This window comes from Theobroma cacao, chromosome 1 (genome assembly GCF_053813885.1).
Source record: "Theobroma cacao isolate CCN51 chromosome 1, ASM5381388v1, whole genome shotgun sequence".
NCBI classification, from domain to species: Eukaryota; Viridiplantae; Streptophyta; class Magnoliopsida; order Malvales; family Malvaceae; genus Theobroma; species Theobroma cacao.
The window spans coordinates 41825269-41851038 of record NC_142639.1 but is presented as its reverse complement, the minus strand read 5'-3'; the positions used below and the strand labels follow the sequence as shown (position 1 = coordinate 41851038).

The following is a 25770-nucleotide window of genomic DNA, read 5'->3' as shown; positions in this document are numbered from 1 at the left end:
GCCTATAACATTTTTAAGCCCCGAAGAAGTTGATTATGGATATTCTATAATCGGATTCGGCTAATAATCATAAAATACATATTATTTAAATTTGATTATAAATTATAATTTTTAATATTAAATTTTAATTATATATTTTTTATAAATTATTTAAAGGTAATGTAATATTTACTAAAATTTATTAATTATTTTAAATATAATTTTCAATTTTAATTCTATTTTTTTATAAATTAACCTTAATTTTTAATAATAATATTTATTTATTTATTTTAAATTTATTTTTTATTTAAAATTCTAATTTAGTGGAAGAAAACCGGAAGGTGCTTTCTGGGACAGACATACCATTCCATCCTCCATGATTATGGGTTTCATTGTCGCCTGAAAAGTGAGACACCTTTTCTCATGCACCATACCTTTGGTTCTAAGCTTTTTCTTAGTTCAGGCCCTGTTCAAAAATTCCCCCACTGGCTTCTCAGACATAGACCCCATTCCATGTGGTTCTGCTGCCTCTTTTTCCTCTTGTGATTTTTAGTAGTCTTTCCTCTTGTGATATTTAGTAGTCTTTCCTAATATTTAACCAGGCTTTTATGGTATTAACAAATCATACGAGTTAATAGGTCACGAATTTATATTTTTAATTTAAAAGATATATTTATATTTATTAAATAAAAATAAATATTTATTAATATAAGATTCATGATATTTTATTTTATTTAATTATACTTTATCTATTTCGACTATGATATCTCTCGTAAGAATTTTAGATCAATTAAAAAATAAATAAATTTTGAATATTACTTGTTATAAATTTACGTTTTTAATTAACATATTTATTTTATTTTTTATTGATATAAAATTCGTAATAATTAATTGTAAAAAAAATCTCCCAAACTTCCTAATCTCTTATTTGTTAGCTTAAACAGTTTAACACCCAATATGAATCATTGGGTATATCTATCAGACACAGGGTGATTATGACCCAACAAAGATCTTGACCAAAGAGAGTTTCCACGTTGGACTCGAGCAAGCAAGGAATAAAAATAAAGTTGTTGGCAGGCATAACATGACAGCCACATCCAAATTTGACTGAAATCTAGACTAAATCATAAGGTTTATGTTGGGCAATGTTCCCCCTTAGTGGTTCGTTGTGACCAAAATATATTGTCCAAGTACCTATAACTTAATGAATTCTCACGCCATCTTTTGATAATCTAACTGAAAGAACAATTCAGTCAAGATCCTTAATTAGTTAAATTAATTTTAATTACGGTGACGAGATCCGATCCTCTTAATTTATTATATTATCCCTAACCTTATCGAAATTCTTTATTGATTATTGTGCTACATCAAAGCAAGCCAAAGAAAAGACCAAGGTCAAAATTTTATCATTATAAAAAATTAATTAATTTTTCATCAAAAACCTTGGGTTATAATTTCGGATTTAATAATTTACACTTGGTGATACATACAATAAGAATTCATTGTTACCATAATTTAAAAAATATCTAAGATATTAAGTTTTTTTTTTTTGTGATTTAGTATTGTTTGGTAATGAACTTTTATTTTCAAATTGGAATCTTCGCTCAGTTTTTTACTTGTTTTGTGACTTGACTGAAAGCTGCTCTCCAGCTTGATGGAATCAAGGTTTACTTTTTTTTTCCTTTAGAAGGTGTTTGAATATATCTACTTTTGTTGGCTTTTAGTTTATTGGTGAACGACCTTAATTTAACCTCTTGTCTTTTAATACCTTGGCAGGGCTTTCCTTATAAGTAGATCAAACTAGATGATGCCATATCTTTCTATATAAACAATTCAATTAAAAGTAATATAAACATCAATGATAATTATCTTTTATTTATAAAACAGTCTAGACCATACTTATAAAAAAAAAAGTCAAGATTCCTTTTTTATCATACGTAAAGATCAAATACCTAATTGATTGAAAATATCTTATAAGTATAATATGGATCAGATTAATGCAAAGATTTTTAAAATGTATTTGATCACGAGATATTGTTCATTTTGAAATTAAACTTTTACGAATTTATCTTTTATAAAAAAATTATCTTTTACGATTTTGACGATAAGTAGTAAATTTAGAGCCATTTATGAAGATGGAAGCCCTAATTAACAAAAAAATTTCAATGTAGAATATTTTAATGTAAAAGGTTCTAGAATACGTCAAGTTACATAGTATTAATCACTCAAAGATTAACCCTTCCGATTTAAAAGATGTGTCATTCAAAGAAAAGATATATAAAGTATAATTTTTAAATATTAACCATATGGGATTTTTCCTCCTAACAAAATGAGTTCCAAAACATTAAAATTCTTTGTGTGAAAGGCATGGCAAGGAACCCGAAAAGGCTCTCTCTTTTTTTTTAGGCGAGCTTGGTCGTAGTGACCACGATTGTTTTGTCCACAAGCTTGTTGTCCAGCCAAAGGTCTCACTCATCATGGTAGCAATGCTTAGTTGGAAAGAAAGACTGATACCCTTTTGGATAGCTTTACCTAACAATGCTCCCCTAAAAATCTTTTTCCCAATCAAAGATGCCATTCCTTCTCTCCACTCAATTTGGTAACCTGTGCTTATGCATTGGTCCTCACAAAGCCACATGCATTCCAAGCTAGTGAATTCACTGGTTATTGGTTAGGATGGTGGATGATGAACAGAAACATCCCTATCCATAAAATCTTTTCTTTATCCCTCTTCAAGCCACAATTATTTGAGATATTAATGGCCAGGAGTTTTCTTCTTCAATCAAGAAAGTTTCAGTGTATCTATCATGATTGTTTCATCCGTGCATTTGACTCATAAAATCACTACTTTCATGTCTATGTTAAGGTCAAGATAAGAGCATTAAAACTTAGTACTAGTGCACGGGGAAAATTAATATTTCTTCTGTCGGTCCATTCGTAAATGTTTTACTTTTTTAATTTTTATGAAAATCATGATAAATATTTTGATTTTGATATATTTTATATTTTTAAATATAAAAATAAAATAAAAAAGAGACTAAAGGAATATTAATATTTGTACTTTAATGCTAGTGAAAATGGGAATTTTGGTTACTAAAATTATAAAAGGTCAAAGTATTTAAGTAGTATCTATATTCATATGTTTTCGTCAATTTAATTTTTATATTTAAAATCTGACCAATTTTATTTTATTTTTAAAATTATAAAATGCATGACACAAAAAGTTTTCAATAATAAAAGAAAGAAAAGGTTTCCTAAAAAGCATGCTTTTATTTTTGGGTTTGCAAAAGGGAAAAGGATTTACATGCAAGTTTGAGACCCACGTAAAGGTGAGCACAACTTTGTGGGGGAGCCATGCGTGTGGACCATGACCCTAATTTGGAGGTATTTATCATAAGCAAAGGCAAAGTACACATGATGTTACTGTGGGGGGGCGCTCCCACATAATTGAACTCTACCCATCATGCCTTTGGTCCACTTCCTCCCTAACATCCCATGTGACGTTTCTCCTTTTTTCCTTAAGGTAATTTTGTCTTTTTACCCATATTTTAATTGTCATTTCATTTATCAGTTTATTCACATGACATTATCAAATGTATTGTCAATCACTTATTAAGCGATTTTGACAACGATTAAATTTTTATTAAAATTATAAATTTATTTAAAAATAAATCAAAAATAAAATTTTAATTAAAGAATTATCATAATTTATATTTTTTACTATTTAAATTAATAATATTTTTATGTTTAACCAAAAATTACACAATAAATATAATTTTTTATCAATTGTACTGATTATTTATAAACTTGAATATAATTATTTTCTTCTAAGTAACAATATTAGTAAAAATTTGAAAAAAAGTTGTTTTAATACCAAAAATGCCCCTGGGGGAAATACCAAAATGGCCCACCCGCGGTTTCCTTTCCCGCTAGAGGCAAAAATTTTTCTGTTAAAAGCGCAACCGATGACCATCATTCCACGATCCGTTACCTCACCTTAAAAAGTGGGCAAAAAAGATTAAAAGAAAAAAAAATATCAATAAAAATAAAAAATTAATTAATTAAACTAAAAGAGGGTGCGTTTACCTAATTAAATCCCCTACCTTTTCGTAATCTCCGTTCCTCTTCTCTCTAAAAAATCACTCCTCTCCCCAAACAACCTCCCGAAGCGAAACAAACAGGCGCTAAAGAGAGAGAGAGAGAGAGAAAAGCAAGGGGGAGAGACAGCTTCGTGCTTGCAATGGAAACCGTCGCTTTTTAGATCTCGAAAACCCTAGCTTTTTTACCTTTTATCATTTAAAGATTTTTTTTTCTCTCTAGATTCTGTCTCATTTTTTTCTTTTCAAGAATCTAGTTAGCCACTGATCGGAGCTTTCACTTACTCTGCCTTTCGAAGCATTGTTGGCTTACAAAATTTTTTTTTGGTAGCATAATTGATCTTTTTAACTGACGAAGAAATCAACATTCCGTGTTCTGTTTGATTCTGTCGTGGCCGGCTTTTTGATCCGGTTTCGTTCTGTTTTTTTACCTGCATTTTACGTTATAGTTCATCGGGACGGCCTCGCTGTTTGTTTCGGTAATTGTTTGGATTTGCTTCTCTCACATCCTTTATCGTTTCCTTCGGTTTAAGTAAAATTCGAACGCCTTTTCGGCTTTTTTTTAATTGGAGTTTTGTTTTCTATGTCTTTTCTCATTGATTACAGTTGGAGAAGGTGTTTGTTAGGGCTTTTGGAGAAGAGAGATAGAAAGAGAATGGAAATGGTGAAGTCTGTGTAAAAGGAGAGAAGGAGATAGAAGAGGAGAGGTGACAATGGACGATAGAGGAGGTTCATTCGTCGCTGTTAGGAGGATTTCTCAAGGTCTCGAGCGAGGCAACACCTGCCATTCAACTTCTGGTAACTAAGCTCAAATTCAAATCCGTTTTTTCCTTTTTATTTTATTTTACTTTTTTTTTAAAAAATAAAATATAAATTATATAAATATTTTTCACTCTTAACACACTGTACAATTCCTTCAGCTATCTATTTTATAGTCTGTAGAAATTTTTTTTACTCTTCTTTACTCTCTGAAGCTAGAAGACGTTTTTTTTTTTTTTTTTCCCTTTTTTTTCTCTTTTTCTTTTTCGGTGAGTAAATTTCGGATCTGAAAATTTTAACTGTGAGGAATAGTGAGCTTTGAGTGTTGCCACAATCTATCGCTTACTTCATGTGTGCTGATGCTCAAATCTGTTTTGGTGAGTTGGTTGGTATACTGATTCTTTTTGCTGCGATTTTCTTCTTTGAATCTTTGGAAATTTTGATTGTATTGATGAATCCAATTTTTCGTGGTTTTTCATGTTTTCTTTAAATTACTTCATATTCTAGAGATTTAAATTATATCTAATCACACATTTTATCTGATTTTTAGTACAGGCAAACCTAGATTGACGGGCATAATTGCATGGCTTGATGCTATTCTATTGTTTCAAAACCTTTTGTGTGAAATTGGGAAATAGTCATTACTATAGAGAAAGTGATCTATAAAGTTTAAAGCCAATTAGGTGTGCTTTTCCTTTTTCATTTATCAGAGAACGTTTGACACTTAGGATTGAAAACTGTTTGCATTTCATTCTATTTAGGTTCTAAGATCTGCAAAATTTAAAATAATTTTCATGCAACTCTATTCTTCAAGTAGATCGTTCTTCTCTTATATAGAAGCCATTCATTAGTACAGTTCAAGGCTGCAACATTCATGCTTGATGAAGTTGTCATAAATCAATTCATAGCTCCTTTCATCATATGGCACTTTTTGTTCATGGTTCAAAACTTGCTTAAATTTCAGTTTTTAGGACTCAAAATCTGTGTCTCTTGTAGAAGATAAGTTTGGGCCTCAGATAAATCATTTCATTTCATTTTTTATAAGTGCGTCCCCTTTTTAAGTGATTTTACACCTGCTACTTCCAAAGAAGATTTTACACCTTTCTCGGTGTGGTGGTGAACATTTTAGTTTTGCTTCACTATTCTAATCTTTGTGTTTTTCTCCATTTTGCTTTTTCACTCTTGTTTTTGTTTCTATTAGCTGCTGAAGTGAACCATCTTTTTGAATCTGTGGTTGTCTTAGATACTTGTACTTTTGAAATTGTAAAGCAGTGTAAATGAAGATTTAGTAACTGCATTTTCATTAGTAGAGTGTTGTTTTTTGTTACAGCTGAGGTTGTGGCAGGATCAGCAGCATGGTTGGGGCGAGGTCTTTCTTGTGTTTGTGCACAAAGAAGGGAGAGTGATGCTCGTCCATCATTTGATTTAACCCCTGCCCAGGTAATGTTTCTGATCTCGACCCCTGTCAACTATGCTGGGTGCCTCATTGCTCTTGCAGCATTTCTTTGCCTATTTTATGTATACTTCACAACTCCCTATCCTCTTAAGAAATAGAAATCTGATGATAGGATTTGTCATTTACTTCCCTAGTACCATGGAATGCCATTGATTGCTTTGACTAATGAGATCTCCCAAGTTGTTTAATGCTAACATCTGAGCCCAAATTTTGTGTTTAATCTTTACATTTATCAGTCGTGCTAATATCCTATACTATAGACATTGTCATGTGGCCTGCCACTCTGAAAGGGTGCTCAGGAGGTTTACTTTTCTACTTTGAAATACTGAGGAAATAAGTGATTCAAGTGTTTATAGAAAAATCACCTATGTATTTAGAGATTTTTAGCATCACTTTTCTTGCAACATGATTACTCAAATGGCACTTCAAGCACTTGAATCTTGAGATTGTTTAGCAACATTATTGAAGTATGGAAAAATGGCGTGCTTCTGTATTGTTTTAGCTGTATGAGTTTATTTGCTTAGGTATTATTGTCCTTCAATTTGCCCATTTCTGCTAAGTTTGCATATTTTCAAGCATTATGTTGATTGATTTCTTAGAAAATTCTGAATTTTACTCTGTAATTTTATATTTACTGGAACAAAAGATCAATTAATTAATCTTGGTATTCATGCTGTCAGGAGGACTGCTTGCAAAGGCTGCAAAACCGTATAGATATTGCCTATGATAGTTCAATCCCTGAGCATCAGGTACTAGTTTTGGCTGATGCTATCAATCCTTTGGGTGCAATTTGAAATCTATAATCAGCAATCCTGCTTTATGAGAGATTTATTTTCTAATTCATTGTTGATGCTTATTACAGAATGCTTTAAGGGCCTTATGGAATGCTGCGTTTCCTGAAGAACAACTTCGTGGTTTAATATCTGAGCAGTGGAAGGAAATGGGGTGGCAAGGGAAGGATCCATCTACCGATTTTAGGTACTGTAGTTACTACTTCCCTTTTATTTCTATTTCTCTTTGTTGCTTGTGCATTTTCTCTTTCGTTAAAGGATGGGTTTTTATCCGTGTGATACTTTTTAATATTTGGATTTATCTAACAGGGGTGGTGGTTTTATATCGTTGGAGAACTTGCTATTCTTTGCTAGGAGTTTCCCAGTACGTGCTTTTCTTATCTTGTATTGCTTAACAAAATGTCTTGCTTTCCTTGGTTTTCTCCAGTATTTTGAAGGCTCTTTATGTTTTTTTTTTTCTCAATATGAAATTTGAGAAAAGGGTACTTGGAATTGAATTGCTATGATGCATGCAATGAGTAGATTGTTCCAATTTCAGAGTTAAAAAGAAATGTAGGTGTAAATGCAAAGGTGAAGCAATCACTTGAACTGAGCAATGTTATGTAGAATGATGTGATAACAAAAACAGCCATTTCAAATGATCATTAATTATAGCCATCATAATTTCTGGGAAAGTAATTCATTTGCATTTTGTTTATTTTAAAATCTAGCTTTGCTGGTTTAATAACTTACCTCTATCTTAATCTTCCTTTGTTCATCCATTGCTAAGGTGTTGATTAACATCTCAATGCAGAAATCCTTCCAGGATCTCCTTCGGAAGCAGGAAGGTGATCGGTCTGTGTGGGAATATCCATTCGCTGTAGCTGGTGTGAACATCACATTTATGCTCATTCAGATGCTTGATCTTGAAGCAGGTATGTATGGCAAAACAAGTAGTATGCTAGAATTCTTTTCTGGTATCTTAGAGTCTGTATCCGAAGGACAGATCTCTGCAAAATTTTTGCTTGTTGAGCAGTGAAATGGAGTCCTAGTCATGTGTGGATATGCCTCAATTTAAGCCATTCTCATTTCTAAGCCTTCACATTAAGATTGCTATTTGATACTTTTCACCAGTTAACAGTGTGCTTCAATTCTACAGTCAAACCAAGGACAATGGTTGGAGCAACCTTCTTAAAGTTCCTTTCAGGTAATGCCAGTTTTCCAGTAATCCTTTTCGAGTCATTAGTGAAGTTTGCTCTTGCTAAAAACCATGCTCGTGCTGTTTGCTTTTGAAAGAGAACGAATCAGCGTTTGACCTTCTCTATTGCATCACATTCAAGCTAATGGACCATCAGTGGCTCGCTATGCGTGCATCCTACATGGACTTCAATGTACATATCCTTCAAACCAGAAATATTTCTTTTTGGAGATGAAACCATGCTCTTACCTGGATCATTCTCTCTCTGGTATGTTTTTTCGTTTACAGACAGTGATGAAAGCCACACGTCGTCAACTGGAAAGGGAGCTTTTACTGGAAGATATAACGCGGCTGGAGGATCTGCCTTCCTACAGTCTTCTTGCACGGTAGAGTAGCTGTTCAGCAGACTTCAAAGCTATGAAAATTGGAAACGTGGCCTTTCCTTTTACCAGATGTCTTTCAAAGCTTAGCCTAGAAAAATGTACATGTGCTTATTTCAAACAAGTGGTATTGGTGTTCCCATTTGATTTTTCAGAAACCAAAAAAAAAAAAAAGGATTTAAGATTTTTCCCTAGACATAGGAAAGCAAGCTGAGTGTGGAGGAGTGTCGCATCCAGTTTTGTCAGGTTGTGATGTCAAATGATTCAGTCTGATTTACTGCCTGCACTTGCCTGGCATTCTTACCACGAAATCCTGGCTTCAAATAATCCGACCTCCTAATTTCCATCAGACTCTGTATTCGGCTGTCTGCTTTGCCAGGTCATATTATGCGAAAGCCATAGAAAGTGACTACCTTTAAATGCCATTCTAAAGTGAAGATCACTCATGTTCAGCCTAATGCAATTCTTGATTTCTGGTGGATGAATTACACCATTTTTGTAATGCTGAAAAGGTTGAATAAATCATGAGGTACGTTTCAAGAGTGCATTAAAATACTGGAATTCTACTCATACAAACCAATACCCCGATGCTACAAAGTTTAAGCACACAGTGCATAATAAGACTGGCTTCCGACAAACATCTTAAACATTACCATAACTTAAACTAAGTCAACTTAATAAAAAGTTCAGTAATATGGCAAAAAGGAAATGGGGGTATGAGATGAAATGCCATGGCGGGCAACAGCTCAAGATCAAGAAATCTCTATTCATAGATCCAGGGATGAAGGCTGCTCTCCCAGTTAACAGGGCATTCAGGGAACCACAAGGCAATTTCCTTTCTTGCACTCTCAACTGAATCGCTTCCATGAATCACATTCCTGCAAAAAGCAGAGCCCAAATCAACACATATTCAAACGGTAAATAAAGAAAAAGGCAATCGTTCTAATAATTGAAAGTAGAGAGAGGAGACAAGCTAATTATACCTGCCAATGTCTATTGCCAAGTCACCACGGATGGTTCCGGGAGCAGACTCAGCAGGGTTTGTGGCTCCAATAATCTTGCGACCGGTGGTAACAACATTCTTACCCTCCCAAACCATAGCGACAACAGGACCAGAGATGATGTACTCTACGAGTCCATTAAAGAAGGGCTTTGCAGACAGGTCGGCATAGTGCTTCTCAGCAAAGGCTCGATCCACATTGATGAGCTTCAATCCTAGATTAGATAACATCCAATGTGAGATAAGCAACATTCCACTCAAAAACATATATTAATAATCCCAACAGATTTCGAAAACCAACATCCGTTTTTTTTCTGTTGAATTCAAGCATTACTGAAGTATTGAGAACACACGATCATCTATCCTTCAGGCACTTCGAAAACGCTGAATCAACTCTAAAAATACTCAGAAACATTAACAAAAAAGATAGATTTACCTTTCATATAGAACCCTTTCTTCTCAAATCTGCCAATGATTTCACCAACCTGAAAGACATAAGAATATCTTTGTGAACACCAAAATTTCTCAATCTTTAACATACCACATTGGAAAAAGGGAAAACCTTTCACAGGCCCCAAATAAAGATATTCAAAAATTCATCCGAGGGTCTTCGATTCTATCGCCTTAACATGCAAAAGATTGAAAGAAAACTAAAATCGATGTTCATATACTTCGTACATGAATCAAAGTTAAAAAGCCCATTATTTTCTTCTCAATCCCAATATTTTACCAGATCTAAGAACGACTTAACTAAAGAGTTCTTGCCACTAAAAACAATTGAAAACCCAAAATTCTCCTTTGCTAATTAAGTAAATTAATCCATCGGAGACTAAATAGAATAAGGCAAAAATGAAATTAGATAAGAGTGAAGTGGAAGCAATACCAGGCCTCTCTGGACCCCATCAGGCTTGATCATGATGAATGTTTGCTCCATCTTTCTCTTTCTTTCTGTCCCGCTGAGTGTCGCCTCCTTGTTCCCGTCACAGTGTTTATGTGGAGAGAAGAAGAAAGCCAAGGTCTTTATTTATAGAAGCCCTAACCCTAGCCGCAAAGAGAATATCCGCCTCGTCAAACGTGGGGATATTTTGCCAGTTTTTATTTTCCTTTTTCACCCTCTTTTTTCCCTTTTTTTTTTTCATCTTTTTAACCGTAATCAACTAAGCTTAATGGAATATTCCGTCGAATATATTGCAAGTGTCGCACAGTTGATTTTACTGTAAAAAAAAAGCCAAAATTGAAGAAAAATTATGAATTGTGATTAACGACACTAAGCACAATTAAAATACAATTAAAGGGTAGCATTATAGTTTTCTTTTTCTTATAACTACTTAAGTATAAAGCGCATTTTTTATTTGTACGAGTTAATTCAGTTGATAAGAAAGAAAATACCTAATTTATTAATTAAAACTCAATTCTCGTATAAAATATTTTGAAATAAAATTTTTAAATACGTAAAATCAAGTTGATATAAGAAAATGCACGTTTAAGATCATTTTGATTTTTTTTTTTTGTAAAAGGTAATTCGAGAATAAAATCTACGATGAATAAAATTAGATCGATATAGGAGAATACATCCTTAAAATAAATCAAAAGGAGAATCAAGTACAGGTAAGCTCATGGAAACACTTTAATGTCGAGTTGGCATATTGAATCCAACGAAAAAGATATATTTGAGTACTGGTAAGACTATTGAAATGGTAAGGACTTAAGGTGAGAAGCAGGTATTGATACATAAAAGCAAACTTAGAACGATTTCATTCACCAAAGAGCTCATTGCGAGCCTGTAAGAATGTATAACATATGCTATGGCTGTACAAACTTGGTCACTTTTAGTTAACTAAAGCTAAGCCATTATCAACAAAGAAGTCCATCCAGTATCAGATATGATTTCAATTCAGAGTTTCAACCTGTTCAATTGATTCAAGTAAGGATGAATTCAATCGTGCTAGCTCAGAAAGTTTTAGATGTAAGATGTAATTCATCATAAATTAATCGATGCTGAAAAGGCTTTAAAATATTACTGAAAGAAAACAAGTGCACCAGTAATGCTATTCATAACAGACCCGATGCATTTCGCCCAAAGTTCCGAAATCACTGTAATCACTCATACAACCATACACTAAGCTAAACGAGTTTAAAAAAAAAAGAGGGAAAAGGAGAGCAAAAGAAATGGTAGCCATAACAAAAGCAGACACACCCCTTGTGACACCTCTGTATGGCAGACGATTATCATTCTTTAAATAGGCTTTATCTTGAAGTGGAGTGAGATGAGAGAGAACACGAAGCACTTCAAGTCCTGCAATACATAAAATGCCAATAAGACCAAAGATAGATAAGCAGATGGCAGTGGAACCAATAAACTTTGTAGAATGCTAAATGTTAGCAGAACAAGAGTTAGTACACACACACACACACACACACACACACATGCATGAGCACAAGGAATCAGATAACTGCTGAAGACAACAATTATAAAGCTCTTCCACTTCCAGGCAGAAGTCTAGTCAGATTTCAAGCACGACCATGCAGAGGCATATAATGTTCTTTAATTTCTAGTTGGATAATGAGGGTGTTAAGCATATCAATCACCACCCTTAACTCATCAGTCAAATTTGTTCCAATATGGATCCTAACTACTTTTTAATTCAAAAATTCAACTTTAGTCTTGTCTTTCAGCATTGCAATATAAAAGCAAACACAAAACCAAAGTACCAAAGCATAAGCAAATAAAAATCAGTCAACAGTTACGAATGACTATCAATAAAAGCAAAATCATCTTTGTTTTCACATTGCCATGTTGGAGAACATGATGCAGTAAACAAGAAAAGCAGAAACAGGAAACTAAACCACATCCCCATGCTCAATGATACAAGACAAAAGCGAAATGAAGGAGAATAAGATAGCAGATTGGCCATGTATAGTAGCTGACCTGAACCAGATAGTAAAATATGCGAAGACCTTCAGGATCCTTACTGCTCTGAACATCAACAAGGGACCCAATCTTTGAAGTAGTGAAAGAGATATGCTCATTCCCCATCACAATCTCAAGCTCCTGCCGTCCAACACGGTCAGGCTCTGGCCAGTTGTTATCATCTTCCTTCATGATCTACACAAACCAACAGATTTTTAACAATATAAGAAACCATACAACCATAAGAAAACTGCAAATATAAACCCAACTGAGCATTAAAAGACCAAAAATTTACCATAAATCATACAAATAATCTATTATCAACTAAGCACTACTTCTGATTTAACCTATCAAAAGGACATAATATGGTTAGATTTTCACATATAGGCTACCAAACAGCGGTAAAATCTAGAGCCAAGGGTGGAAAAGAAAGAACTTGAGAAGCTAAAGAACAGAAAATTACAAAAAATTGACATCAACCCAAAATTGGAAACAAAAGGTGAAAACCCAATCCTAACTCCTTAATTAAAAAAAAAATCCACTTTCCCACTAGAAATAAGATGACTAATTTCGCTAGCTGTTTCTGTAAAACCCTAGGCAAAGTTGAATAACCGAAGAAATTGCAAAAAAAATTAAGGCAAAGTAAAGGCTTGAAAAAGAGAGAGAGGACCTCGCTCTCGGAGATGATGCGGCGGCATTCCTTGAGAACGGCAGGGGTAAGGAAGACCTCTTTGCGGATCATGGTGTCGTTTTTGTAGTTGGAGTTGTTGGCATATCGGAGCTTCCCGTCCGGCCTGAACTCGAACTCCAAAAACTCGTGCCCGAATTTCCCTTTATGCCCCACGTAGTAACGGAGGTAAAACTCTCCGCTGTCCTCCTCAGCCGCCATCGTTTTCCCTCTCGCTTCCTCCGTCAGATTCTCGACTAAACAGTAAATACAGAAACCCGACTCCTATCGAAGGGATTGTTTCTGGACCTTTTAACGGGTCAGTTTGTAAATATATTGCCGACTTAGCCGGCCCACCCCAAAACTCAGTTCTTGGCCTTTGTTGTTTTTGGTTTGGGCCGGGCTTTTAGTCATTTCATACCTTAATAGAGTTTTTTTATTTAAATATAAATTAAAATACCAAAAAAATTTACAAATTGAACAAGTTCAACAAATCAATTAAAAAAACCAACTACTAGTCACTGTCTTCCTTACAACTCAATTTGCCATTCTATTTCCTTTCCAGTGGTGGATACAGTCAAAAGAAAGTTAAATTAATTTCAATATATGGATATCTGACATTGATGTATTGCATCCTTATGGGAAGATACCATTTTTTTAGGACTATTTTTAAAAATAACTCTTAAATATAAAATATTTTAAAAAATAGTTTTTTTATAAATTTAATTATTTTTAATTAAATTAAATAAAATTATTCTTAATGAAATTACACGTCATTATGTTAGATGTCATGTATAAAAATATATTACACACCATACTTAAATTGTTACAAGTTATGATTAGGTTGTTACACGTTATATACAAAAACATATAACATACTATGGTTAGGTTGTTACCATGTTGAAAAAAATACTGTTATTACATGTCATGTTGAAAAAAATATTATTGTTACACGTCATATACAAAAGTATGTTACACGCCATAGTTAAAAAATGTTGTTACACGTTATGTTGAAAAAAAATATTGTTATTACATATCATGTTGAAAAAATATTATTGTTACACATCATATTCAAAACATTTTGTTGCACTTTAATGCTTAAAATGTTGTTATGACTTACGAACTAAAATTTCAAATCCTCTCAACTCTCTTCATTTTTTTTTGACAACTTGGCATCAATTAAAATGTTTTTTATATGTTTTCATAAATTAAAATATAAAGTTTTTTATCTAAAACACCTATTTTAACTAAAAATTAATTTTTTTTTGAAAACATAAATTTATAAATTTCAAAATTTTGAGTTTATTGGTGTTTAGGTTATGAATTAATCCAATTAAAAGCTATTTCAAACATTTATAATCTATTTCAACTATTTTAGTTTTATCTAAAATATCTAAAAATTAAAATTTTCAAATAGCCACCAATCCAAATACATCAAAACCATCGATTGGTATCTTGAAAGCGCAAGAAAGAGAAATCTGAAAGTGTGGGAGAAAAAAATCGAGAGTATAGCAGACGAATACCGAAAAGAGAAATCGATAAAATTAAAGAGAGTAGGATGATGAGAAAGAGAAATCGAAAATATAAATGGAAAGAAATCGTGATGAATGATTTAATTTATTTGAAATAGTTTTAAAAGTATTTTTATCAAATTATGCTTAAATATAATTAAAAATAATTAAATTTATTTTGATGATTATTTTTAAAATATTTTTATTAAAAAAATTATTCTTTATAATTTTTTTTATTGAATTTTGCTAATCATTGTCTCGGAGTTTAGGTGGTGATTGACTGATAAAATAAAGACAACGTGTTACTCATCTGATAATGATGTCTTACCCAACCTTAAACTAATTAACTGGGTGCATTAAAAACATTATATTATGGTATGATGTTGCTGTCAAGTCATGTCAAGACTTCCTGTCATGCGCCACATTTTCTCTTCAACTGAAATTTGACTGGGTTCTTAGCTGTGACTTTGTAGAACCAGTTAATCTTCTGTTGAAACCTGCAATTTGCTGCCAGGAGCATTCAATTCAACCATATTTTTGTTCTTTGAAATGTTTATGTACGAGAGTTTAAAGCTTATCAGTGCACATTAGAAGTTATATTTTTTCCGTCTCTAAATGTTTATGTATAATTGGATATTTCTCATAGTTCTGATAATGATGAATAATTAAAAATAAAACCCTTTTTTAATCATAAATCAAGGTAATTTATTTAGACATAAATCTAAATCTCTGGGTACAGAAAGGAGAAAAAAATCACACAGAATATTGAACAAAGCAAAAGCAATAAAGCAATAACAATATAGCACTGCCTCTCCCCTAGCTCATAACTGCAAGGACGGCTCCCAACACGAGCGAAAAGCCTAGAATCAAACCGGCATTATTCATGATGCTAGGTGCTCCGCTACGGGTAGGCGGTGGCGGGGGTGATGATGATGAGCCACTAGGTGAACCAGACGGAGGAGATGAGGTGGAGGGCGTGTTGCCACTGGCTGCTACGACGTCGATGGCTAGCTTCATGCCTCCCGCACAATGTCCCACGGTGGGGCATATGAAATACATCGAGCCTACGGTGGACAGAGTGATGACGGTGTTACCGTCGCTGTAGGATTTCAGAGAATTTCCGCTGTTGCAGTTCCCATAGTCGCTTTTGGATACTTCGTCCACCTTGTGGCTGCTATCGTATTTAAACACTACAGAGAAATAAAAACAAAAAAAAAAGTCAAATTTGAATTATAATGTGTGATTTTAGTTCTTTTCACATATCATTTTGTGGTGTTTTTTAATTAAAAAATTTAATTTTTTTTATAAATTCAAAATTTTAGCAGCCTGATCTCACACAGAAACACAAATTATCCATACACATAGTATTAATGAAAAAAAAATCATAAAATGTTCTAAAATATTTGGACTTAATCTTACAAAAGATGGAATAATAATACCAAATAGATCGAAATTAATTATTTCATATTTTTAAGAAATGATTATTCCATGATACGAAAACGAAATCATATTTTTAGTTATTCCAATTAAATTACTGAATGTGGCAAGTAACTACTTACGAAGAGTGTCGCCTACGTTGAATGTTTTCCCTTGAACCCAAGTCGTGTAATCACCAGTGCTGGTCCAGCCGGTGCTATCGCCTACGGTGTATTGCACGGCGTAAGCTGCCGGAGTGGCCAGCAGAAGGAGGAGGAAAGCAGCCGCTAAAGCCATATGTTTCAAAAGCCTTTGCTTGGAGAAGGAAAAAAGAAGAGGACGGCACAAGGGGTTTGTTAGCACGTTGTATTGTTACATAGAGAAAGGCAATGTTAACATTTATAGAAGCAAAAGTCAAGCACTTTATCTGTTTTATTCTTACTTGAGACACTAATAATTGTTTGCTTAGTATTCTTCTATCTTGTCCTTCACCAAATCAATTTGAAAATATATATATATATATATGGGGCTGCCTCTTGTCTTCTGACTTCAATCAAAAAGCTTATGGTAGGTTTGGCTCCCACCTTCTCTCTAGTTTTTTATTTCTTTAGTTTTAAAATATATATTTCTAATTTTGATATATTTATAATATAGACGTTGAATTCTTTTTTAATATGAGACAATAAAAAATATGAAAAATTAATCGCAATATAATAAAATTAAAATATTCAATGTCTAAAATTTTTTTATTTTGATACATTCCAAAAGAGAGATAAATAAAAAAAAATTGAATTAATTAAGTATAAATTAAGGAAGTGAAAGTTATTGAAAATTTACTCAATTGAAATTGACGAGTTTTTTCTTTAAATTTCGATTGTTGTGATAAATCTTAAACTTAGTGTATTCTCCTTAACATTTCAGCCAAGACATTACATTTCAAAATCTTTGGCTTATGTGACATAGAAGTAAACCCAACTCACCTCCATTCAACACTTTTAGAGAATCAAGTTGTCTGAACTGAGACAGGGTTGAATTGATCCTGTTCTCTTCACTACACTTCCCATCATACCTAACCCGATAGGCCAATACATCACCAACCTAATCAAGCCAAATCAATTCAGATAGGAACTACCCGGAAAAAGGAACTTTGGAGCAGAGATGTATAAGCCAAAGCTGAAAGAGAATAATTTGAAACTTCAAAGGAACAATGACTTCATTATTGAACGTATAAATTTATTCATGATCGCCTCCTAATGTGTCTCTAGAGAGACGGAGATTAGATATCTGAACCCACCATCTCCCCCACTTCAAAATTATTAATGAAGTTTTTAGGAGTATTAGTTATGTACAGCATATGATCGTCACTTACTTTGACAATGAATGGTTAAGGAGTTGGTGGGGTTTGGTAAAACAGTGCTTTTGTTTATTCACAAGAATCTGCTCTGTCTTTTACTGTCTACTATTAACAATTTGGATGAATGGCAAACAAAGTTTAGGTGAAAATTTTTTTTGATTGAAACCGAATTAATCAAAAGATAATTAGATTAATTCGATTATTTAATTAATTCAAAAATAAATTTGATTTAATCGATTAACTCGACCGGATTATTCGGTTTGCACACTTCTTGAAGTAACAATGACTTCTTCACCTCAGGCAACTTAAAGAGAAGCTACACCAATTCGACCATGGCATGGAAGATATAAGGTCAATGTTGTGGCCAACCTTTTGTAGAAACCAACGTAGATAAATGCACAGTCAAAAGTTTCCATCCCTTTTCTAAGCCAAATTCTTCAACCCCTTTGCGTAAAGAATCAGAATTTCGAGCTGTACACATAATCCAGTTGGTGATGACTATCTTGGTCACCATGAACAGTAAGGGAAGGCTGAATATGAAATGTTTAAATTTAGAGTAAAGATCTTAAGCTTTAAATATTTTGTCCTCCTCCAAGCTTATTTCAATAGTTAATTATTTAATTCTATGGGCAAAGAGTTGGTTCATCCACGGCCTGACCCAAAGCAAATCAAACTATAAGCCTGCAGAGAATGAAATTGCAATTGCACCATAAGGAAATTTTAGGCCTCGACCCAGTAAAGCTGGTTCGGTCTGCACTCACCAGCTCTCCCTTGAAAGATCCTCGTCAAGTGTTATACCCCTCACAGTCTTTTTCTGTCGAACAGGTGTCAGTTGCATTGGAGGTTTTGACTGGCTGCAGGGGCGAATCAGATGCAAAGAACCCTGGACGGAATAAACTTCACAAACTTTTTTTGGGGGAACTTGGGCTAGATGCAGAACTAGTGTCCAACAAAGCCAGTTTCGAGGCCAATACCTGTGGGCGGTTTTAATCCTGTCGGGTTTGACATTGTCCAAAACCACTTCTGGACAACAGACGTCACCACGTAACTGTAAACTGATCATGAACATTTGCAAACCTCTTTTCATGTAGTAGGATCAATGTTTCTAGTGAAAAACATTTGAAGAAGACCACACCATCGTTCTCTTTTCTAAGATATGACAAGAATTCCCTCTGTGCCATAATGTGAACCCGAGATTCCAAGCCTAGCCAACCAGACGAGAGAGACTCTGTTTTGCTCTAGAAGCAAAAATTGACCTTCGAAGACCCTCGACTTTCTCCTCTTTGTTCTTTAGGCCAATTGTCCAATAGAGTAAGTTGCATCGAAACCGAGGGTCAGAAGAGTAATTCTATCATCTCTGCAACCAAACAAGAGTGGACGCAGCATACAAGTTCAATGTTAACCGCATCAGCAATATCATGCTAGCATAAGTTAAAAAGAAACACATATTCTAATCAACGTTTGTTTTGTGCTGACTATTTTCCACATGAACCTCCGTGGGGGGCTCATGTCTGACGTTGAAAATATGGAAATATACTAAAACGTTCACGCTTCATATGGTGTGTGAGAGAGTAACCTCAACTGTATAGCAACGTTGTTCCTGGTACCCATTCAGGATCAGCATCAAGGCGTTATGGGCCCATGTTCACCTTGACCTTTTGACACCAACAATCTTAAAGTTCTCTCGTGGCTTTTCTCTTGCTATCATCTGCACTTCTGTATTTATGAACAAAAAGGCTACTTAATACTTAAGATCACCGTTCCCTATATTTTTCATATGAATCGTATATCCGATTATTCATCATCTCGCAAGTTGTTGGGGCCGTTGCTTGAGTACGAGTGTTTTACACGTTAGACATTGGAAAGTAGCTGTCAGTGCTGGCAGTCAACATCCAGGGTGGTTTTTTTTTGGCGGGAGCGTAATGCTCCTTGCTTACGTGTAAGTGACACGTGTCGAATGTTGATGTGCTATAGTCCACGTTTCTAACTCAGTAACGCGAGGAGATCCACACGAAGCGGGCTCATACAATGAAGTCACATTTCGCGCGTAATTATGCCTTAGCCTTCTTCCAAAATTTGCTCTCATGCCTCTTACCATTTTTACATTTTTCAATTACAACCTTTTACAATGATATCTCATTATAAATATAATTTCTTACACTAAACCTATTTAAAAAAAATTAATTACTCTATAGAATTAATTTTAATCTTCCAAAGGTAAGAATTAGTTAGTAAGTAGTACTCTTACAGTTTCTTTTTCTTTATCTTTCTTTGAGTTTTACTAAAATGAAAATAAAAACTTTAATTTTGCTACATTTTATATTAAAATATATTTTTATTTTTTTAATATGAAAAATAAATAGATAACATAGAAAGTAAGAATATTCGGTGTTTTAAAAAAATATTTTGAGATATTTAAAAAATAAAAAATAAAAAAACCCGAGTAATTTAATAGAAAAAAGAGTAACTAAATTAAATTACATCTAAAAGCATGGCCAATATACTTAGCACCTTCCAAATTAATAATTTCTTTCATTAACTTTCACTCAAATCTAACCATTTAAAAAGTTAAAAAGAAATAAAAACAGGGAAAAATATTTGTAAATCCTTTGTCCCTACAAAAATTAAAAATAAATACTTGCATGTATATTATATTACTAAGTAATTATTAGTAGAAATCTCATTGCAAGTATTGTTTTTGCAATTATGTTTTAGAAAAGTTGAACTAAAGCATTTCAACTTTGAATTTTTTAATATTATGGAAAAAACCCATAACTCTAAAAAAAAATTAAATTGATATTACAAAGCTTAAACTCGATTTTTTTTCTAAATATAAATTGATATTTGCATATGAAGAAATGGTGTCAAGAATCCAAAATTATAGAATTTTAGAAAGCTATTTATTGAAATCAAACAATGCAGACAAATCACAATTTCCAAATAGTAACACCAAGTTTGCATGAGCAGAAAGCAATGGCGGAAAGATTTGTGTTACGTATCAAGATTTTGTCTCCAAAACAGAGCAGCAACTGGTTTTGAATCCTGTAAAAAGATTCAATAGCAAACCTTGTAAACAAAGCAGCCCAGACTTGTTCATCGGAAAGGAAAGAAAAGCTAGAATTTGTTTGAACCGGAATGAAAGTTTTGCACTGATAAACTCCGGCAAATCAAAGAACAAGCTGAAAACAAAATCAAAACAATGATCACAGAATTCATTTGGGAAATCACTGCAACGCTCGGGGGCTGGCATCATGCATATTGGTAATGGCGATGGTCATTGATTGGTTAGAAGTGATTGCAAGAACTTACCAGGTGAATTATTAGTTGATCCATGCAAAGAGACCAGTGCAAGTCAGAAACAAGGTGGCATCACAAAAACAATGCAAAAAAACATTTCAAAAATGGAAGATAAAAATGACCCAAATCTTCCCTTCTATTCAAGATACTGATGATGACGAAACGACATGAAAATGTAATCCATATACATGTAGATTCTTCAAAGCAGTCACTCTGTAACGTTCATGGCGTACCCTGAGGCTTGAGGCTTCAATTCTCCTAAAAGTGCCTAGCCTGCTGCTGCATGGACTTGCGTATTTATATTGCACACGTTTTATTTACTTAGATTTTCATTCTGGGGGAAGGAATTGTTTGCTAAGCGATGCAAATCAACTTTTTCTTTTTAATACGTCAGGAGTAAAAACAAAACAGAGGAGGAGCTTCTTAGTTGTTAAGGTAGTGTTCTGTATGATGTGAAGCCTTCAATGTACAACCGAACATTGAAAACTCAAATTCGGACAGCTTTGATTACAGCAAACGAAGATGTTGGGTTCGATATTCAATGGTTGTCATGGTCTGTCCATTTGCATTTTGTGATCAAACCCAGAAGGGGAAAAAAATAGGGATCGAATGGCTCACCAGCCAGGAGCAGAGGGCAATATTTGAGCAAGCTTTTTCAGCTTCCTATTAATGAATGTCACATGGTAGATAATGCGTCTGCCCTCCAGTTTTATGTCCCACTTGTTGTTTTAGATTCTCTGGCAAGTTGGAAACCTTGGTGACGTAGATCGAAACAGAGGAAACTCTGTAGTTCAGTTTTGGAGGGTTCCTCCATTGATGACCTCACTTTTCATGTTGCAAATTTAATTACGTACAAACAATACCATACTAGCTAAAAGATAGAGACAGATGAATAGGGTGATGAGCAACAAGTCAATAACTGGTTTGAAATTTGAATGCAGTATGTGCAATCAATTGCCGACCTTGTCGGAAAAAGGCAAGCAGACCAGACTTGTTCAGAGGAAGGTAAAGGAAAACTGCTTATCACAAGAGAATGACCTAATCTCGCATGGAAATCTGTAAGGGTATGTACTAACACCAACTCTATTATTAAAAATTTAAATAATTTTTTTTAAATTTAATCAAATTTTTATATTTTTATTTTAAATCAAATAAATTTTATTATTAATAAAAATGTCACTTGTCATTTTATATAATATAAAATTGACGTAATATGTGATATATCATAATAAATAATAAATAATAAAACGATATGATAACATAATCATATGATATTTTTATTTTTTATATCAGTGTCACGTTAGCATTATGTTAAGATCATATGATTATAAAATGATAAGTAATATTTTAATTAATAATAATTAATCAACTATTAGTTATAAAAATTTATCTAATTTAAAATAAAAATCAAAATATTTAATTAAATGTAAAAGAAGAATAAAAATTTATATGAAATTTTTTGAATAATTGAGAGGTTTTCAAATATTATGTCATAATTAAGACTTTTTTAATCAAGGAAAGCAATAACTTTCAAATTGAGTGCAAATATTTATAGTTGGTAGCAAAATACTCAATAAGTGGAAGCAAAGTGTTAGTAAGAATAAAATAAAAGATATTAAATTTATTTATTAACAAAATAATAATATTTAATTTATTGATATTGCACAAAATTTATAGCTAAAACAATCAAAATTTCCAAATAGTCAGATCCCCAATTTTAAATAGCAAAGAGGGTTTCGGGTTCTTTATAGGACTGAGCCGTAAGCCCAAAAACTTTTTGGGCCTTAATCAAAGTGGACCAGATCCATTATCCCAATTTTTAAGATGCTTTGAGCCGAAACTTCGGGGGCCCATTTAGTTGACCCGAGAAAGTCTTTCTTTTTTGGGTTAAATCCCGAGAAGTCATTTAAAGGAAATGAATTGGTGCATATCTCTGTGATTCAGGCTCTCTTGCGTGTCATTTCAGCCTCTGGTTTTTCTCTATTTCTCCTCGTGGTCTCCTTCATCTTTTCTCCGCTGACCTTTTTCGGCGAAATCGGTGCGAGATCTTGGTGATATATCGCCGGAAATTTCATTTAGGCTCCGGCGACCTTATCCTTCGATCCCCTTTTTATCTTCTGGTTACCATGAATCCTGAATAGTAACTCTCTCTGCCTCTGTCTACATTCGTATTTAATATGTTTTAATTTGTATGTGTTGTTGTTTAGATTAAGCCTTCTTTTTTTAAAAATATATTTTTCCTTTCTTTTCCTAATTTGGTGACGTTATTTCTTTTTCGTCGGTTTGATAGCGTTGGAATTACATGAATTTCATGTGTAACGATAATCGTGCTTGTTAAAGTTAACCCTAGACTCATGAGATTTTGTTCAGATCTGTTGATGGAATTGATATGTGTTTTTTCTTCTGTTTTTGTTTCCATTTTTGTCATATTTGCAACTGGGGATTTGTTTATTGTTTAGAAATTTTTCTTAAAATAAAGGGGAATTTGGTGAGAGCTTTGATTTGTTCTTTATTATTATCTATGTCAGTTAAAATCATTATCGAAAAGTATGTAAATCAACTGATTGCAATCTTTTGCAGTGACTATCTGTTCAAGCTTCTGCTTATTGGAGATTCTGGTGTTGGAAAATCTTGTCTTCTTTTGAGATTTGCTGTAAGTTTCTAGAATTCTTTTGAAATTGGAATTTAAAAGTAAACGTATTTATTTTTTAGAATCTATGATGTGAATGTTTTTATTCATGTTTGATTTTTAGTGCGTATTTTGCCATTGTAATCATCATTGATTAAAAAGTTTTATCGTGTATGCTGTGTATGAATGAGTAAAATTCGTACTTTGCCTGGTGAAATGCTTTTATTGTTTGGACAAGAGGACAGTTTTGGCATCTGAATCTTTTCACTGTTTTTAGTTGTATATTTGGATGGTTTTGCAGGGCTAATTCTTGAACCTGATTATTATGTGAACTTTTTTTCTTTAATGCAGGATGATTCATACATAGAAAGTTACATAAGCACCATTGGGGTTGATTTTGTGAGTAGACAGTCCTTAGCGCCAACTTGACTTTTAAATGCCAATATTTATAGCAATTATTCTAATTTTGTCTCTTTATTTTTGGTAGAAAATACGCACCGTGGAGCAAGATGGGAAGACCATTAAACTTCAAATTGTATGTTTTCCTTTCTGTACAGATTTTTTTTTATTTAATCTATTTCCTTGACTATTTTCTATTGTAGGTCCTTTGAGGTAGTATGCCTTTATTGGGAGAATGGGCTGACTGCTCATGTTCTTCTTCAGCTGCTAGTGTTTCCTTCTGTATATTGTGATTTTATTAATATAGTCATACTAAGTTGCTCATAAACCTTGAAACTTGCATTCTTATTATTTCGCTTCTTAATGGTTTCTTGATGATTAACTAGTTAGTTTGCTCTTGGTGTAATGTACAGTGGGACACTGCTGGACAAGAAAGGTTTAGGACAATCACTAGCAGCTACTATCGTGGGGCTCATGGCATAATTGTGGGTGATCTTTTCCTTTTACTTCTTTTTTTTGTGGTTTCAATCCTTATTTATACTTTCCATAATTTTTTATTTCTTTTACTGGTGGCTCCTCTATTAGATCGTTTATGATGTGACAGACCAAGAAAGCTTCAATAATGTCAAGCAGTGGCTGAATGAAATTGATCGCTATGCTAGTGATAATGTTAACAAACTGCTGGTTGGAAACAAGTGTGATCTTACTGCAAATAAAGTTGTGTCATCTGAGACTGCTAAGGTATTGCTAGTTTGACATGTAAAGCATAGATTAATTTCTTTTGGGGAAACCCTTTATAGCAGGTTTTTGCTGTGAAGAGCTGTATGATCATCAAATTTACTGTCGGTGTTATATTTCATTCCTTGCCCTATCCATTTCTACATCTAGCTGTTTTTCTTCTTTCAGGCATTTGCAGATGAAGTTGGCATACCTTTTATGGAAACCAGTGCAAAAGATGCCACAAACGTGGAACAGGCTTTCATGGCCATGGCTGCTTCCATCAAGGATAGGTACCCATATTCATTTTCGTAAATAGTTTAGTAGTATCAATTACGAAGATAAGTCATTGCAGGTCTAGAAGTCTGTACAGTTGAATGGTATCTTCTGGCTGTTTGGGTTTATATGTCAATCTGAACCAACAACTTCTAAATCAACAATCTTGTTGTGATGTAATTTACCTCATGAATGCTCAAATTCTGGTTTCCGTTGATTGTCAATTACTTTTGCATGTTTTGCTCACTTCTTAAATTTCCTCTGAATGCAGAATGGCAAGCCAACCAGCCATGAACAATGCGAAGCCTCCAACGGTACAGATCCGAGGACAGCCTGTTGCACAAAAGAGTGGCTGCTGTTCTTCCTAGAAGTCTGGCGTATTAGGAAGTTCTATTTCTTCTGCAGTTTGCTGCCTCTCATGGCATGTAAGATTACGTGTTTCTTAACTCTTTAAGTTGAAAACTTATTCCTTCTGGACCAACCTCATTAGAGGATCTCATTCATTTCTACACTTGCTAATGTGAAGGGTTATACAATGTATGATTATTGATTAAATAATAGTGTTCTTCCTGCTGTCATGGATTCTTTAACTGTGTATGCCGCTGCATCTCTTTTAAGTGCATTCTGAATTAGAACTCTTCATCTTAACCAACCACCTTCAGCTTCCTCCTGTAAACCATTGGAACTCAGATTGACCCCAAAACTCATTAGAGGCCCAGTGTCATCCCGTATAATATCTTAGCCATTTTTAGCTTCATCCATCCCTGATGGCCAATGGTAGTAGTATATCTAGCCCTCATCCCAAACTTGGTGCCAGTGGATTCTGGAAGCAACCATATCTGAGTTCTGATACTTGCTAGTAGTATTTGGATAATGCATCAATGAAATCCCCCCCCCCCCCCCCCTCCCCACCCAACACACACACACACACACACACACACACAGAATTCGTGT

General features: G+C 33.7%; 5 protein-coding genes across 6 annotated transcripts; 2 read left to right on the top strand and 3 right to left on the bottom strand.

Moving 5' to 3' along the window:
• The first annotated feature begins 4144 nt into the window (after nucleotides 1-4144).
• On the top strand, nucleotides 4145-8950 carry LOC18614490 (ELMO/CED-12 family protein). Of its 2 annotated transcripts, XM_007052275.3 has the most exons (10): nucleotides 4145-4555; nucleotides 4683-4874; nucleotides 6166-6275; nucleotides 6972-7040; nucleotides 7154-7269; nucleotides 7392-7446; nucleotides 7876-7996; nucleotides 8221-8268; nucleotides 8358-8452; nucleotides 8548-8950. In XM_007052275.3, the coding sequence occupies exons 2-10, from the start codon at nucleotides 4790-4792 to the stop codon at nucleotides 8647-8649; spliced, it is 801 nt and encodes a 266-aa protein (XP_007052337.3). In that variant the 5' UTR covers nucleotides 4145-4555; nucleotides 4683-4789; the 3' UTR covers nucleotides 8650-8950. The 2 variants fall into 2 exon arrangements, with proteins under 2 accessions (XP_007052337.3, XP_017983271.2); XM_018127782.2 differs by lacking the exons at nucleotides 4145-4555; nucleotides 4683-4874 and adding an exon at nucleotides 5066-5212.
• A 219-nt stretch (nucleotides 8951-9169) lies between these two features.
• On the bottom strand, nucleotides 9170-10755 carry LOC18614489 (nucleoside diphosphate kinase B). Its single transcript, XM_007052274.3, has 4 exons — nucleotides 10523-10755; nucleotides 10076-10124; nucleotides 9623-9854; nucleotides 9170-9517 (listed from the first exon to the last, which is right to left on the bottom strand). Exons 1-4 carry the CDS (start codon nucleotides 10571-10573, stop codon nucleotides 9403-9405), a joined length of 447 nt encoding a protein of 148 aa, XP_007052336.1. The 5' UTR covers nucleotides 10574-10755; the 3' UTR covers nucleotides 9170-9402.
• Nucleotides 10756-11635: 880 nt separating this feature from the next.
• On the bottom strand, nucleotides 11636-13528 carry MAGO (mago nashi family protein). The gene is made up of 3 exons (XM_018114219.2): nucleotides 13221-13528; nucleotides 12569-12745; nucleotides 11636-11935 (listed from the first exon to the last, which is right to left on the bottom strand). The coding sequence occupies exons 1-3, from the start codon at nucleotides 13437-13439 to the stop codon at nucleotides 11876-11878; spliced, it is 456 nt and encodes a 151-aa protein (XP_017969708.1). The 5' UTR covers nucleotides 13440-13528; the 3' UTR covers nucleotides 11636-11875.
• Nucleotides 13529-15408: 1880 nt separating this feature from the next.
• LOC18614487 (uclacyanin-3-like) lies at nucleotides 15409-16536 on the bottom strand. The gene is made up of 2 exons (XM_007052272.3): nucleotides 16288-16536; nucleotides 15409-15918 (listed from the first exon to the last, which is right to left on the bottom strand). Exons 1-2 carry the CDS (start codon nucleotides 16439-16441, stop codon nucleotides 15545-15547), a joined length of 528 nt encoding a protein of 175 aa, XP_007052334.3. The 5' UTR covers nucleotides 16442-16536; the 3' UTR covers nucleotides 15409-15544.
• Nucleotides 16537-22718: 6182 nt separating this feature from the next.
• On the top strand, nucleotides 22719-25406 carry RA-5 (RAS 5). Its single transcript, XM_018123299.2, has 8 exons — nucleotides 22719-22935; nucleotides 23376-23448; nucleotides 23776-23823; nucleotides 23912-23959; nucleotides 24237-24308; nucleotides 24409-24564; nucleotides 24730-24833; nucleotides 25088-25406. The coding sequence occupies exons 1-8, from the start codon at nucleotides 22922-22924 to the stop codon at nucleotides 25182-25184; spliced, it is 612 nt and encodes a 203-aa protein (XP_017978788.1). The 5' UTR covers nucleotides 22719-22921; the 3' UTR covers nucleotides 25185-25406.
• Nucleotides 25407-25770: the final 364 nt, after the last annotated feature.

Bases quoted from the DNA above. Each gene is read 5' to 3' on its own strand.
- LOC18614490 (XM_007052275.3), top strand. From the start codon at position 4,790: ATGGACGATAGAGGAGGTTCATTCGTCGCTGTTAGGAGGATTTCTCAA. The intron at 6,276-6,971 runs GTAATGTTTCTG...TCATGCTGTCAG, and splicing joins TTGATTTAACCCCTGCCCAG to GAGGACTGCTTGCAAAGGCT. The intron at 8,453-8,547 runs GTACATATCCTT...TTTCGTTTACAG, and splicing joins CATCCTACATGGACTTCAAT to ACAGTGATGAAAGCCACACG.
- LOC18614489 (XM_007052274.3), bottom strand. From the start codon at position 10,573: ATGGAGCAAACATTCATCATGATCAAGCCTGATGGGGTCCAGAGAGGC. The intron at 9,855-10,075 runs GTAAATCTATCT...TATCTAATCTAG, and splicing joins GAAAGGGTTCTATATGAAAG to GATTGAAGCTCATCAATGTG. The intron at 9,518-9,622 runs GTATAATTAGCT...TGCTTTTTGCAG, and splicing joins TTGGCAATAGACATTGGCAG to GAATGTGATTCATGGAAGCG.
- MAGO (XM_018114219.2), bottom strand. From the start codon at position 13,439: ATGGCGGCTGAGGAGGACAGCGGAGAGTTTTACCTCCGTTACTACGTG. The intron at 12,746-13,220 runs GTCCTCTCTCTC...TGGTTTGTGTAG, and splicing joins GCATCATCTCCGAGAGCGAG to ATCATGAAGGAAGATGATAA. The intron at 11,936-12,568 runs GTCAGCTACTAT...TATGTATTGCAG, and splicing joins TATTTTACTATCTGGTTCAG to GACTTGAAGTGCTTCGTGTT.
- LOC18614487 (XM_007052272.3), bottom strand. From the start codon at position 16,441: ATGGCTTTAGCGGCTGCTTTCCTCCTCCTTCTGCTGGCCACTCCGGCA. The intron at 15,919-16,287 runs GTAAGTAGTTAC...ATTTCTCTGTAG, and splicing joins CAACGTAGGCGACACTCTTC to TGTTTAAATACGATAGCAGC.
- RA-5 (XM_018123299.2), top strand. The intron at 23,449-23,775 runs GTAAGTTTCTAG...TCTTTAATGCAG, and splicing joins GTCTTCTTTTGAGATTTGCT to GATGATTCATACATAGAAAG. The intron at 24,565-24,729 runs GTATTGCTAGTT...TTCTTCTTTCAG, and splicing joins TGTCATCTGAGACTGCTAAG to GCATTTGCAGATGAAGTTGG.